Here is a 15,714-nt window from a genome sequence, read left to right as displayed (position 1 = left end):
AAACGACCTGGCCATTGCAACGCGGAGCGCAGCAACGCCAACGCCCCTTTAAAAATCTGGGCCTTCATTCTTAGATTTAGGAAATGAATCAATTCCCCCGCATGCAACATCTTTAGCCCCGATCCTGCTAAGACTTCACGCATGTGCTTAACTTTGGGTGCACTGAATAAGTCCCAGTACAAGTCCTTATTGAGGAAAGCACTTAAACTCAGCTTGGAGTACGTGCTTCCGTCTCTCGGGTCCATGCTGAAAGGCCCGGGCCAAACAGGAATGCAAGCTTGCATGGACGCTGAGCGGAAGCAGCTCACTCCCGGGGCATAGCTTTGCAGAACTGGAGCCACATTTAAATGAAGACGAGAAGCTGCCAACGGGGAAAACGAAAGAAAAACAACCCCCAGCCAATCGGACCAGCAGAAAAGCCATTTAAAAAAAAAAAAAAGATTATTTGCATTGTACACGGAATTATAGATTTATTTATTTTTTTAAGTTTCTTACCAAATTATCCAGCTCGGGATTGGAAGAAAATAAAGGTTTTTCTGTCCTAATCTAGAAAGAGAAAGACATGGACAAGCCAGCACAAATAAAACACAGAGAGGCAAAAGGTTAGCACGATTAACAAAAATCTGGTTTTCTCATTTCCCCAAAACATAAAAAGAGAGCGAGAGAAAGAAATCTCTCTTTCCCCAGAGCTTCCGTGACATCCCCACATGCGTATATTTCACTCTCGGCTCTGCCGTGTCTATGTATTTTAAAATATTCCCACCCCTGCTGCGGCCCAGCCCCTCCTATGCAAGATCAGATTTCACCCCGTCTCCTTTTTAAAAGTCCTTCCAAGCAAGCGTTGCTCTCTCTCTATATATATCTATCTATAATTTTTAAGCACGACGCAGCCTCATGTACGCTGTCGGCCTGGCCAGGGCATGTCTATAAACGCAGGATCAACACCAGGGGTTTTTTGTTTGGTTTGGTTTTGTTTTTTTGGCAATGATTAAGATAGCAGCTGGGCCTGATTTGCCAAGTCTGATTCAGCGCTGGGTCTTCCAAGTAGTTCCCTGAATCGAGCCAATCAATCAGTTGATTTTACCCAGGGATAACGCTAGAGCGAGTCGGGCCCCAGCACTGGCACGGCTTCCCCTGCGTTCCTCTGGCCTTAGGTGTCTCCTGCTTTGCCCCCCGCCGGCTCCAGACACTGACCTGTTTGGCGAAGACGGCTATGTCCTCGTTGAAGGAATCGGAGGAGCAGACGTCCCCACCGGGGTAAGAGCCCGAGGTATCCCTGGGGGAGCAGGTCGCCAGCTCACACTTCTCAAAGACCAGGGCCAGCAAGGGGAACAAGGGGTGCCTACAGCACAAAGGCCAGGTTAGAGCCGGACGCTAGGGTGACCAGATGTCCCGATTTTATAGGGACAATCCCCATATTTGGGTCTTTTTCTTATATAGGCTCCTATTACCCCCCACCCCCTGTCCCAATTTTTCACCCTTGCTGTCTGGTCACTCTACAGGACACACAGGGTGCAAGGCACACGCATTATGCAATCCAGACACCCTGCCGATCAGCGCCGGAACAAGGTTAGAGAAGGCCCTGGGGCAAGAATACATTAGCCCGTGTCGGCCCACCAGCCGCATCCGCCCCACTCACGGAGGGAGAGGTCCCAAAATCTGCCCCTCCCCCCTAAAATCTACTGTTCTATCGGTGGAGCGGCCTCTGCTGGCTGGGGCCCCATAACGTCCCGGGTCCTGACACAACTATCCACTCGCACCAACGGATTGCACACACGGGCACAAACGCCACGCGATCCGTGCAGACGCACGCACGACGCGGCGCACGCCCCGCATCAATGCCATGCAAATGTATACCCAGCCCATGTGTAACACACACACACAGATCGTGTGCAATACGCATACACCGCCTGCACCCCTCTGCACAAATATAAACACACACCCGCACACGTAGTCATTCATGCTCACGGATCCATTCTGTGTGGTGCACAAACAAAACTGTACACACCCCCATGTTATAAAGCACCTACGCCCGGTTGCACGCAGTGTCATTTGTAGCCGTGTCTGTCTCAGGATATTAGAGAGACAAGGTGGGGGAGGTAATATCTTTTATCGGACCAACTTCTGTTGGAGAGAGGGACGAGCTTTCCAGCTTACACAGAGCTCTTCCTCGGGTCTGGGAAAGGTATTCAGAGCTCCCGCCCACCCCTTGTTGTCCTAGGACCGCAGAGGTGTCAATGGGCCACGCTCTACCTTGAGCGCTAACTACTTCCACTAACCAATCTGGTCCACCTGGCTGTGACGCTCGGAGGACCTTTCCCAGCCCTGAAGAGAGCTCGTGTCTCTCATCCACAGAAGTTGGTTCAATAAAAGATATTCACTCCCCGGCCTTGTCTCTCTAACCCACCCAACGTGTAATATCCGCAGTGGTCATTGCCGAGCATCACGTACAAGCTTCCGGCGTGCACAAGGTAGGACACACGCTGGGTAATAAAAGAGGCTGTCGCACAGAACATTGCACAATGTGCAACACACGTGCTATACACTGTCTACACACAAGTGTAGACGCACCTACAATGTATCACGGAGACGGAGTAGAATCTACACGAACCAACTGCGGTTCACATGCCCGTGGGGTGCAATAGATTCTCTCCGCAACATATTGTGCAGAAGTGAGCAAACAAAGGCTATGCATGCTAACAGTGTATGTGACTGTTACACAAGTGCACCCACTCAAAGGAGAGTTATACACCAGGGGGTCTCAAACTGGGGCTCGGGACCCCTCAGGGGGTGGCGAGGTTATTACATGGGGGGTTGCAAGCTGTCAACCTCCAGCCCAAACCCCGCTTGCCTCCAGCATTTATAATGGTGTTAAATATATAAAAAAGTGTGTTTAATTTATTGGGGGGGGTTGCACTCAGAGGCTCGCCATGTGAAAGGGGTCACCAGTAAAAAAGTTTGAGACCCACTGCTCTACACAGACTGGAACGGCATTAGTGTATATACACACTCAGAGCAAATATGCAAACAGAGGACCACAACCCATGGGTGTAGACAGATATAGACAGACACAGGGCATATCATTAGGCTGGGCAAAATTAGATTTGTGTTTTTTAATAATTTCGAGGTTTATTTTTAAGCATTTTTCCCCATTTTTATTTATTTTAAATTGTCACCGTTGTGGGAACTGGGGGAGGGGGGGGGGGGCGTCCGGCAATCACTATTTGATGGCAGTCGACACTGAGATTCAAAGCGCTTTATAATCGTGAAAACGCAAACCGTCCATCCCGTGTCAAAAGAGCCAAAGTAAAGACACTCTAGGCAGTTCGCAAGCTGCATTTTTACTTTGCTTAGCTGTAAATTTCAGTTTTTAATCGATGGCAATATTTTGGTGGTGCACACGGTCCGATCAACATTTTCTGATGAAATATCTAATCCTTCCAAGCCTACATAAAGCACACATAGTGCGTGAATATTGCATATAGTACATGTAGCCCTGGGGTAGGAATTGTATGTACATAATACACAGAGTAACGTCACTGATGGCTACAGACACAGTGCGCATAATACACCAGACAGCATTAGTACTGTGTGTGTAGATGCACATATATTACACACAGGCACAAGGGAGAGCATTATTAGCGTGTATACACACAGCGTATATAAGATACACACACATTAGCGGAGCTGGGGGAAGAACGGATTTTTCTCACTTCCTGGGCAGCGTTTAAGAGTGTGTTCGGGAGGGAATCATTTAGAGCCAAAGGTTTTGTTGACATCAAATTGAAACGTTGTTCTGACCATTTTAAAACAGTTTGGGGAATTTAAAAAGAAAATTGAAGGAAATTTTGAAAGGAAAAGTCGTTGGAAACCGCAAAATACAAAACATTTTGGTCTGGAAAATGTCAAACGCACAAGGGGGAACGTTATGAGGGTGTATACACACGGCTAGGGGATGACCTCGTGCATGTGCCCACACACAGAGTGTGTATAATACATACGGGATGACATTTAAAGAGTGTACAGACTCACACACTCTTTGCACACTACACATGCATAGACAGAATTTTAACCTGTGTGCATCATACGGACACGCACATCCCTTAGCCGTGCGATATGCCTGGTGCTACTGGACAAAGGCACCCGGGTTTCTTTCCTTGATGTGCCATCGCCCATTAGTGTAGTTGGATGGTGGTACCTTTCTGCACCAGAACCGACACCACTTCAGATAGAGGGGACACTGGATTGGGCTGGCAACATTCACTGCTGGCTGGCCTTTCTTGGTACCATTCTCTTAAGGGGAGCAAGGTCCAGCCCTAGGGGGAGAAGGGGGCTCAGAGGAGGCGGAGGGAAGGGGTGGTTTGCTCTCTCCATTACACTGGGTTCGCACAGCACCAGCTTCTATTGGTCCCTGGGCAACCACCATAATATGCCTGATACATTAATAATCAACATGCGTGTGAGAAGCAGGGAGCAGGAGACTGGGAGCATGAACCGGAGGGTTAGGGGAAGGGGGAAAGCACAGAAAGAAGGAAAGAAAATTAGAGGAGAAAGGGAAGGAGAAAAAGAGAAGACAGAGAAATGCTGGGCAGGGGGACGGGGGGGAATATACCAAGTACATAAAACATACATACTATACACACACTCCCGCTCTATAATATGGATGCACTTTGCATAGTACAGGAAGGTTCGTAATTCACAGGTATGCATATCAACATACCTCTTCGATCTATACACACCCTGATACCGAGTGCCTCCGCATTGCACAGGACAGAAAGGCCGAGAACATGTTCATGGTGTATATTTCTACAGAGAAAATACTGTGTACGGCGAGTGCAAATATCATATGTAAATAGCTTATGTGCCCGGGAATATTTCTATTCAATATCTAATGTTATAGCAATATTACACACAGCTGTGTGGATAGGGGGTTGTGCGTCTAGATGCACTGCAGACTATAAAACTGATGCGTAAGCGTCACATAAGATACATACAAACACTGGGGGTGAGGATATCAGCATCGTACACTACAGTGTGTTTAAACGCACAAACACATATATTGACGTGCCATGACGTAGGCTCACAAAACTGACATACAAACAGACTGATGGTGAGAACATCTTTTATAATATGTTTGTGTGTGTTGGCATTATACCCTGCTGTGCGTTTCTGCACACATACACACCCGCCCAGCAGCATATAACATCGACCCACAAAACACATGCTAAAAGATCTACTCACGCTCAGGTCTATACAATGCAACACCTATTCCCACAGTGGGTAGTATTAATATGCATGGAAGATACCAATTCAGCTTGGACTCCTCCGTTGAATATGATTCCAGATACACTACACAAACTGCAGCCCTATGGTACGCGCTGCGTGTGTGCGGACATGTACGCGCACTGACAGCGGCCCAGATTTATGCAGCCACGGCCGGATCCTCAGGTGGTGTAGACTGACCAGTGGCCGTTAACTTCCCTGCAGCTACCCCATCGGAGGACCGGAGGACCATGCCACGAAGTTTCGTTTATGTTTAGATTTAAAACCGCCACACAACACAGCCACCATCCATATGTTGAAATGTGCAGTAAAGACATGCCTACAAAGGCAGTGTCCTGTACACTGTGTGTACCCATGTACACACACACACAAGTCCGTATATACAGGCACAATGTACTACTGATGTGTGTACACACACGCAGAGCGCATAGATCGTTTATACACTAGAGACAACGGCTACTTACGCAGGTAGTTACACGGGTGCAGCAGGAGGGTAAAGAGGGCGTAAAAACACTACCATTGGGCAAGTCTTTGCACTCACTTCACACTCACACAAACACACAAGGCAGCGGGGAACAGGGATTTGGGCCTAGAGAATGTCTGCCTGTCCAAACATACAGATACATTGTGCAACACTAATATACGTGTGTGTGTGTGTATGTGTGTGTGTGTGTATGTGTGTGTGTGTGACATCTTGCTCACTGTGTGTATAAATATATATACACACACACAGAGCATGACATACATACACCCACTGTGTAAATATATATATAGACATAGATACAAAACTATTCTATATGTATATATATACAGTGTACCACATTGTTACACACGTCACAATGTTACTGCACACACACACACACACACACACACACACACACACAGAATGACCGACAAATGAACAGCTATCCATGTATGCACATACACACGTACTGTACCCACGGTGTAGCTAAAGATACACATTGGTACTGTGCATATCACAGCAGATTAAGGGCAGATTTTTAAAGGTATTTAGGTGCCATATTGACACCGCACGTATAGCTAGAGATACACCCATACACTCTGTGTGTGTATGTCAACATTACACTCTTTGTAGCTGTATATACAGAACAGTGGTTCTCAAACTTTTTTGTACTGGTGACCCTTTCACACAGCAAGCCTCTGACTGTGACCCCCCCTTATAAATTAAAGACATTTTTTATTATATTTAACACCATTAGAAATGCTGGAGGCAAAGCGGGGTTTGGGGTGGAGGCTGACAACTTGCAATCCCCCCCCCCCATGTAATAACCTTGTGACCCTCTGAGGGGTCCTGACCCCCAGTTTGAGACCCCCTGATATAGAATATACCCAAAATCTGTCTACCCAGACACACCGTGCCAGCAGTTTAATGCTTTCTACGCGTGTAGCCCCCTGTTGGGCCCAGGATATTAGCAAGACAGGGCGGGGCGGGAATCGCTTTTGTCGGACCAACTTCTATTGCAAGCTTTCCGGCTTACCCAGCGCTCACGCAATATCACAGCTAAGGCCCCGAGCGTGTAATATATCGATTATATCGCACTGTGGATACAAGTGTTCCATAGACACACAGGGTGCAGCCCTGATCACGCTCTGTGGACACGTGCATATGCCACATATACACACTGATCAGGGCCGATCTAGGGCAGTGGCTCTCAGCCTTTCCAAACAACTGTCCCCATTTCAGAAGGCGGATTTGTCTCGCGTCCCCCCCATGTTTCACCTCACTTCCAAACAAGTTGCGTACAAAATCTGACAGAAGACTACAAAAGTGTGACCGCCACACGATTCCTGACAAAGGGCCGACGGTCTCATTGTGACCACACAACTATCAAATACAACAACTAGAATATCAATCTTGTACTGACATTTCAGTGTCCAGTACAGGCCAGTCACTGTAGGAAATTTTCGTGTGTCCTGACCTGGCCAATGGTTTTTACGTAGCCTGTTATAGAACTAGGCAAATTTTTAGCTGAGCTGACGTCCCCCCAGGAAGAGCTGTGTCTACCCCCAGAGGGACTTGTACCCCTGGTTGAGAACCACTGGGCTAGGGTTACTTGGCCCAGTCTCAGCGCGGGGCCCTACATTTCTGTGATCGTTTCTATCTCCCCCCTCACACACATATATATTATACACACCCACACACATCCAGATATATCCACATAGGCCCGAGCAGTCTCGCTCTCTCTCCCGCTCCATCTAGACACACACTGTGCATTCCCAGCCCGCTGCACAAGTTCACACAGCATATGCTATGTAAATATTTGCAGCCAACATAAGCCATGTTATCTCCTAAGTGTGTCTCTCCCCCCTGGAACTTGAGAGCTGGCGTGTCAGCCCAGCAGCCGAGACCAGAGTCTCCACAGAGCCCACGAGTAAAAACAACAAATAGTTGCAAATTGAAAGCAGCCTCCACTCTGGCAAAGGGGGCGCACGCGTGGGGGGGGAGGGAGGGGGACTAGGGGCATTTTGGGGGAGGAAAATAGTCTCGCTTCCCTGCTCCTAGAAATGTTTACATGGAGCCAGAAGACCTGGGATTCGAAGAAAGAGGCTGGCAAACTTTAACGCCCCTCGTAGCACCCGGTCCCTATTCCTTCAAAAGTGACTGCCAAAATCTTTGGGGGTAGGGAGGAAAGGGGTCCTGGGGGGGGGTCTGGTCTTTGTAGTTTTCGGCTCCTTCTGTCCTCCACATTGGCTGCTAACCTTATTCAGAAGGGAGCCATTTCTCTCTTTCCCTCCTGGGTTCTTGCCTTCTATTTCTCTGTTTGCTTTCTATCTTTCCCTCTTTCTCTCCTTTCTCTTTCCTGTCTTTCTTCTCCCTTCCTCCTTCTGCTTTCCTCTTTCTCCTCTGTTTTCTCTCTTCCTTTCCCTCTTTTTCTCCACCTTTCCCTTGACTCCCTACAAACGCTGGATCCATGTCTGACACCTCAGCGTTTTTCACTTCTTTCCTCCTTTCCAGGGGACAGTTATTCCCCGGGGGTGGGTTTAGGTTTCAGGAGTATTTCATGTCCCCTCCTTCCCTTCCCGGGGTCGTCCCTGGCTTGTACGTCTGGCCTCACCTGTAGAAAAGCTCTGGACTTTCTCTGTCCAAGAAATCAAGCGGCGCCTCTTCCGATGCAGACTTTTCTCCTGCTCGGAAAGGGCCCCCCCTTTTCCAGCACTGACCCCCCACTTCTAGGTCCTGAGCGCAAAATGCTTCGGGCTAAGGGAAATAACTTGGATGGCGAAGCCCGCAGCCCACACTGCAGAGCCCATACGAGACCAGGGCACCAAAGTGCTCACACCAAGCCGAGAAAAACTTCCTCTCCCTGGGCCTTCAAAATCACCCCCGCGCCAGGGTCCCCGAGCCACTTTTCTCCCCTCCGCTTGGATCCAAACTTTGCTCCTTTTTTATAGGATTCATTAACAACCCCGCTCGGGCACTCTTTAGGTGGGGAGCGTGATCTGAAAGTGACAACCCGGCCTTTCCCTCTCCAAGTGCCCTTTGTTTTGTCTGGGGGGAGTAAATCTCTCTCTCACTCCCTCCTGGAAACTACTAGGATGACAGGCGGAGAGAGATTCCCCCCTGGAAATACATGGTTAGAAACAAACAAATCCCCCAGAAACTGAACGGAGAGAAAACAGGCAGAAAATGGCTAGACAGACAGACAGACAGACAGCCCCGGTCCTGCTAGAAATTAGACTGACCGACGTTCAGAAATCTCCACCGCAAATTACCCCCCCCGACACACACACACACACACACACACTTGAAATAAAAGAGGAGAGACACAGATGGTCCCACCAGCAGTGAAACTGACCAGAGCCTCCTAGAAATCAAATGGCTCCAGGGATCTCCCTCTCATTAGACGGATCCAGCCCTACATAGACGGACCCTCCAAAAAGCCTAGCGGGCTCGCCAGGCAGACAACGCCTAGCTCCAACTAAAACAACCCGGAGGCTTTGCACCCCCACCCCACCCCCACACAGACAGACACACAACTTGCTTCTCCCAGCCAGCGATTGTCAGCAGCGCCTGGGCCAACTCTAGGGAGACCCCCGCGCCCCCCAAGTCTCTGGGAGTCCCCGTCGCCCTGCCCAGCCCAGCCCCGGGTCCTTACCCATAGATCTCATCCTTCTCCCTCTTCAAGGCGTCCGTATTCCCCAGCCCCGGGGGCATGCCTGCCCGGTGGGCCACCCCGGCCGATCCATACGGCGAGCTCTGGTTCAGCGAGTGATGCGGCAAACTCCGAGCCGTGTGAGGGTCCCCGAACCCGGGCAAAGCGACTCCATCCATGGCAGGGTAATGCACCAGGTCATCGTACTGCAAGGCAGGTGGAAAACAAGGGGCGGGTGGGTGTCAGGGAGACAGCCCGCCGCTCCCAAACACAGCCACCGCAGCGGCCCCCGGGCCGGGAATGCACCCAGAGGAAGTGGGGGAGGGTGTTTTTTTTTTTTTTTTTTTGCACCAAAAACATCCCTAGGCAAACTCAGACCCGGAGAAGTAATTTTGGCACACGCATAATCCCAACCGGAGGAGTTACTTTGCAACGGCCCTCCCCATGACAAGCCCCCCCTGAAGAAAACCGAGGCATCTGTCTGTTCGTTTGCTTTGTAAAGAAGCTATTGACAAGGGGTTGATCTGATCTATATTGGGAGGGCGAGAAGTGGAGAAATATAACCCCTTAATCACAACATTGTGAATTGCATTGATTTGATTTCCAGCCAAGTTTTTGCTTAAAAAAAAAAATCAATACCACTCTTTACCGACCCCTTTTGTCATTTAAACATTCTCTCTCTTTTTTTTTTAATTAGTTCCTGCTCGGCAACATTTTGTTAATTTAACTCCAGCAACAACAGCGGCTTTCAGGATCCGCCGCTGCAAAATGTGTTACTTTCACGCCATCAAACGGTGTGGTCAATTTCACCCCAGCCCTCTTGTTCCTTTCACCCTAGCTGGGAAGTTTCCCCCTCCAACATCAGCATCTTTTCCCCCCTTCTCGCCTTTAAAAAAAAGTTTCTAACGTTGAGGCGATCAATCTTGTTATTTTCTTGCCAACTTCGCCTTTAAAACATTATTTGTCTCGCTTTTTTAAAGTGGAGTTTGGGGGTTATTTTAAAAAAAGAAGTGACAGATATTTTCAACATATTTTCCAGGAGGAAATTTGACATTTAAAATAGGAATGGGTTCCTAGTTCTGAGATTCTTGCTTTAAAATCTTTCCTCTTTGGTTCATTGTAAATAAACTTTTAAATCCTCACTTTGCCCGTCCCTTAGATGTTGGTTTCTAACTCGAAATAGAAAGAAAATCCCAATCTCTTTTTTTTAAAAATGAACTCTGTGAACTGAGGTATAATTTATTAAACACGCTTTCCACTTTTTACCTTAACCAGACCTTTTAAAGGGGGAAAAAAAGGGACTGTGAAATTATTCCAACATGACAGCTATTCTTATTTAAATCTTGCCAACTTTCCTCCTCAAGTCTTTTCAACCAATTCAAGCAAGCCATTTTTAGTCTCCATTAGCCGTTTGGAGGTTGTTTGACTCTGGACTGAGTTGAGAAAATATATATATGTAATCAAAGGCTTCGATATTTACGAGCAAGCGGGAAATCTGTTTTAAACACGTTTTAACCTTTTTTTAAAAATCTAAATAGAATTTCTGTAAACTCGGGAGAGTCGATTGGAGTTTTATTTGCCCTTCTTTTCAAAGTTGTTTATATCTGTTTTCGCTTCCAGAGCACACACTGGAGTTCTCACATAATAACGCTGCTCATCAATTTAATGTGCCTCGTTTTATTTTAAATTGTCTTCCCAGAGTTTCACGGCATTTTCAAAGCACACTGATCTTTCCTAGTCTTATCCCCCCCACCCCTTTCTTTTTGATGACAAACTTTTCTCTTTCGCGTGGAAACTTAACTTATGCAGGATGTAGAGAATACGGATGGATGATGGCTTGCATTTTTTTTTCAAGTCTTTATGAAGTTACTAGTTTTTTTTAACGTTGGCATTAACTTTTCCCCCCTGCTTTTAGCCGGATAGTGTTAGTTTGTATTTTAACAGCTGGGCGGATATTTTAGGGTCGCGAATAAGATAGAGAGGCTGGGCTGTTTGTGTCTAAAAGTATGTATGCGTCAGATCCCGAGAAAGCTCCCAGCAAAATAGAAATGTGATTTCAAAATAGGAGGAAAATCTTTCAGGAAACGCTTGCTAAATTTCTAACAACTGGGCAGATTAAAGCCACATTAACTCCTGGCTCTGAGCACCAGAGCTCCTTCCACTCACTCCAAGGAGAGGATTAGAGTCGAAAAGAAGTTGTTAAAACTTCAGAAACGAAGCACAAAGTGCCCCCAATTAAATGTAAACTCATTAAAGCCCCTAAATGAGCAGTCTCGGCTCTCCCAGCCATGCCGAGAGGGGAGAAAGTCGAAAATACAACCAGGCAGGAGCCTGTTTCGTTTACACGGTGCAAAATCACAACCAATCTCTCGATTCTGTAGACACACACATTCATCGCCCATCTCCCCCCGGCTAGGGCAGAGAGGAGGGTGCTAAGCAAACAGTTGTGGCAGAAAACGGAGCAATGCTAAGAGACAACACAAAAGAGGCTTCCAAGATCCTCTTTTTTTTTTTTTAAAGAAAAAGTTGAGTATAAACATCTCCCCCCGCCCCCGGAAAACCCCCCAACATCTGGCACTTGCAACGCAAACACGGCACCAGCCGAAGAGAGATCTCCATGCAAAGCCAAGCGCCTAGGAACAGAAGGGATCTGTGCACACAGACAGAAACACTGGCTCCAGCACACAAACTAGGCTCTCTTTTTTTTTTTGAGGGGGGGGGGGTAGCTATTCAGAGCAACCCCCCCCCCTTTCAAATCCCAGCTCCACTTCCCAAAGCCCTTCGGTAGACAGGACCCTCCAGTGCCCAGGCGGAGATGGGCCAGCCAGGTCCCAGGGAATAACTCAGTGGCCCGCAAACCTACCCTTTGTGCCATCGGATGCTTGGCGTTTGAGTCCAAGTCGGGGTCTTTTTTTCCTCTCGCTCTCCTTAGGAAGTGGGCTGTGTATGGGGGGCGAGGATCCGAGATCTTCCCCCCCCACCCCCCCCAGCTCTGGGTCCAAACTGCTACAAACAATTCAGTGCTCGGGGTGGGGGTCTCCTCCTCCCTGCCTCAGTTAACCCTGATGCAAGGCTGGCCAGAAAGCGAGTGCAAGGAGGGAAAGCATTGGTGGAGGGGGGGGGGGGGGGGGTCCTGGAGAAAGCTGGGGGGGGGGGGGGGCTGCAGTCGATTTTTTCTCTCTCTCTCTTTCTCCCCAGTAGTGCTGGTTGCCTCAGCTGTCCATCAAGTATTCAGAGCTGTCAAAGGCAGAATGACTGATGGTCCTTTAAAAAAAAAAAAAACAACCCACCCCGGTGCTGGGCTGAGGAAGGGGGGAATGGGGAGGGGGAAGGGGGGGGATGGAGCAAACACCCCCCTCCCAAAGCACTCTGCTGCTCGCCTTCCCCTTCCGAAAGCAGGGCGAGCCCCCCCTCCCTCCCCAGTCCTCTGCCCAGAGGAGATTTCTTGCCTTCCAATGGCGGGGGCCCCCCCGGGGGGAAAAGCTGGAAGTGGGGTGGGGTGGGGGGGACAGATCCCTACATCCCCCACCCCCTTCAAGAGATCAGGGGCCCCCCCACCCCCAAAAAGCTGCAGAGCAGAGGAGAGGGGGGGCCGGGGAGGGGGGCCGAGCTGGGCTCGGTGGCAGGTTCCCGGGGCCGGGGCTCGCCGAGGAGGAGGAGGAGGAGGAAGAAAGATGCTCTCTCTGCCCAGCCCCGGGAGCTGTGAGCACATCCGGAAGTGGAAGGGGCTTTTTCTTTAACCCCTGCCTGGCTCTCCGGCTCGGAGGCGGATCCCCCCCCCGCCCAGCTCCTCTTCCTCCTCCTCCTCTTCCTCCCCACACGCTGATCTCTCGCTCCCCGTCTGCTGCTGCCCCGGCCGGGCCCCGATCCAGCCCCACCCCGGCTCCCACGGGTGTCTGTCTGTCCCCCCCCCCCATATCCCCTCACCCCACCTCCGGCTCTCATGGGTGTCTGTCTGTCTGTCTGTCCCCTCCCTCCCCCCCATATCCCCTCACCCCACCTCCGTCTCCCACGGGTGTCTGTCTTTCCTCTCTCTGCCCCCCCCATATCCCCTTACCCCACCTCCGGCTCCCACGGGTGTCTGTCTTTCCTCTCTCTGCCCCCCCCATATCCCCTTACCCCACCTCCGGCTCCCACGGGTGTCTGTCTGTCCCCCCCCATATCCCCTCACCCCACCTCCGGCTCCCACGGGTGTCTGTCTGTCCCCCCCCCATACCCGCTCACCCCACCTCCGGCTCCCACGGGTGTCTGTCTGTCCCCCCCCATACCCGCTCACCCCACCTCCGGCTCCCACAGGTGTCTGTCTGTCCCCCCCCATACCCGCTCACCCCACCTCCGGCTCCCACGGGTGTCTGTCTGTCCCCCCCCCATATCCCCTCACCCCACCTCCGGCTCCCACGGGTGTCTGTCTGTCCCCCCCCATACCCGCTCACCCCACCTCTGGCTCCCACGGGTGTCTGTCTGTCCCCCCCCATACCCCCTCACCCCACCTCCGGCTCCCACGGGTGTCTGTCTGTCCCCCCCCATACCCGCTCACCCCACCTCCGGCTCCCACGGGTGTCTGTCTGTCCCCCCCCCCATATCCCCTCACCCCACCTCCGGCTCCCACGGGTGTCTGTCTGTCCCCCCCCATACCCGCTCACCCCACCTCCGGCTCCCACGGGTGTCTGTCTGTCCCCCCCCATACCCCCTCACCCCACCTCCGGCTCCCACGGGTGTCTGTCTGTCCCCCCCCATACCCGCTCACCCCACCTCCGGCTCCCACGGGTGTCTGTCTGTCCCTCCCCATATCCCCTCACCCCACCTCCGGCTCCCACGGGTGTCTGTCTGTCCCCCCCCATACCCGCTCACCCCACCTCCGGCTCCCACGGGTGTCTGTCTGTCCCCCCCCATACCCGCTCACCCCACCTCCGGCTCCCACGGGTGTCTGTCTGCCCCCCCCCCATACCCCCTCACCCCACCTCCGGCTCCCACGGGTGTCTGTCTGTCCCCCCCCATATCCCCTCACCCCACCTCCGGCTCCCACGGGTGTCTGTCTGTCCCCCCCCATACCCCCTCACCCCACCTTCGGCTCCCACGGGTGTCTGTCTGTCCCCCCCCATATCCCCTCACCCCACCTCCGGCTCTCACGGGTGTCTGTCTGTCTGTCCCCCCATACCCCCTCACCCCACTTCCGGCTCCCACGGGTGTCTGTCTGTCCCTCCCCATATCCCCTCACCCCACCTCCGGCTCCCACGGGTGTCTGTCTGTCCCCCCCCCCATATCCCCTCACCCCACCTCCGGCTCCCACGGGTGTCTGTCTGTCTGTCTGTCCCCTCCCTCCCCCCCATATCCCCTCACCCCACCCTGGCTCCCACGGGTGTCTGTCTGTCTGTCTGTTCCCTCCCTCCCCCCCATATCCCCTCACCCCACCTCCGGCTCCCACGGGTGTCTGTCTTTCCTCTCTCTGCCCCCCCCCCCCATATCCCCTTACCCCACCTCCGGCTCCCACGGGTGTCTGTCTGTCTGTCCCCTCCCACCCCCCATATCCCCTCACCCCACCTCCGGTTCCCATGGGTGTCTGTCTGTCTGTCTGTCCCCTCCCTCCCCTCCATATCCCCTCACCCCACCTCCAGCTCCCACGGGTGTCTGTCTGTCCTCTCTCTCCCCCCCCCCATATCCCCTCACCCCACCTCTGGTTCCCATGGGTGTCTGTCTGTCTGTCCCCTCCCTCCCCATTTCCCCACACACACCTTCTCCGGCTCCCACAGGTGTCTGTCTGTCCTCTCCCCATATCCCCCCCACCACCTCTGGCTCCCACTGATGTCTGTCACCCCCCCACACACATTTCAATCCATCGCACCCCCACTTTATACGGGCCTCTTCCCCCTCCCCCCCGGTCTGTGTCTGACGCAGGTCAGGGGCTGTCCTGGGCAATGGCCCCGCACTGCCACATCCGGGGGGAGGGAGGGAAGAGTTTACAGACGGTTTAAACACTTGACCCTTCGGATTGTTCTGTTTCTTCTTTACGGATACACCCGCTTTTCCGTCCCCAACCGGCGATCGCCCAGAGCAGAACGATTTGCATTTACCACCAGAAACTGGGGAAAGCGGCCCCGAGGTTGCTGTGTTTTTATTATAATGAATAATTCCATCGAGTTCGTTAACGTCTGTGTTCTGCTGCCTTCTCAGGGGCCGGGCTGCTGGTTTCCCAAACCTCGGGGGCAGCGTGGACACAGTTATTTCAGGCCTTGCGCCAGTCGTGAAGGGGCAAATTCCCCTAGGGTGGGCACAGTTCCACCGGGATCCATGTGCTGTGGAGTGGAGGAAGGGGACT

General features: G+C 51.7%; 1 protein-coding gene across 1 annotated transcript in view; it reads right to left on the bottom strand.

Annotated features, from left to right (window-relative positions):
- The window catches only part of LOC101942878 (homeobox protein meis3), a 33,411-nt gene extending 20,297 nt beyond the window's left edge, over nucleotides 1–13,114 (bottom strand). The window contains 4 exon segments of the mRNA XM_065571346.1: nucleotides 496–546; nucleotides 1,195–1,342; nucleotides 9,402–9,604; nucleotides 12,262–13,114. Coding sequence (XP_065427418.1) covers nucleotides 496–546; nucleotides 1,195–1,342; nucleotides 9,402–9,604; nucleotides 12,262–12,273 — 414 coding nt within the window. The 5' untranslated portion in view covers nucleotides 12,274–13,114.
- Nucleotides 13,115–15,714: the final 2,600 nt, after the last annotated feature.

The sequence above is a fragment of the Chrysemys picta genome, chromosome 17, assembly GCF_011386835.1.
Source record: "Chrysemys picta bellii isolate R12L10 chromosome 17, ASM1138683v2, whole genome shotgun sequence".
NCBI classification, from domain to species: Eukaryota; Metazoa; Chordata; order Testudines; family Emydidae; genus Chrysemys; species Chrysemys picta.
This window is presented reverse-complemented; position numbering and strand designations above follow the sequence as displayed.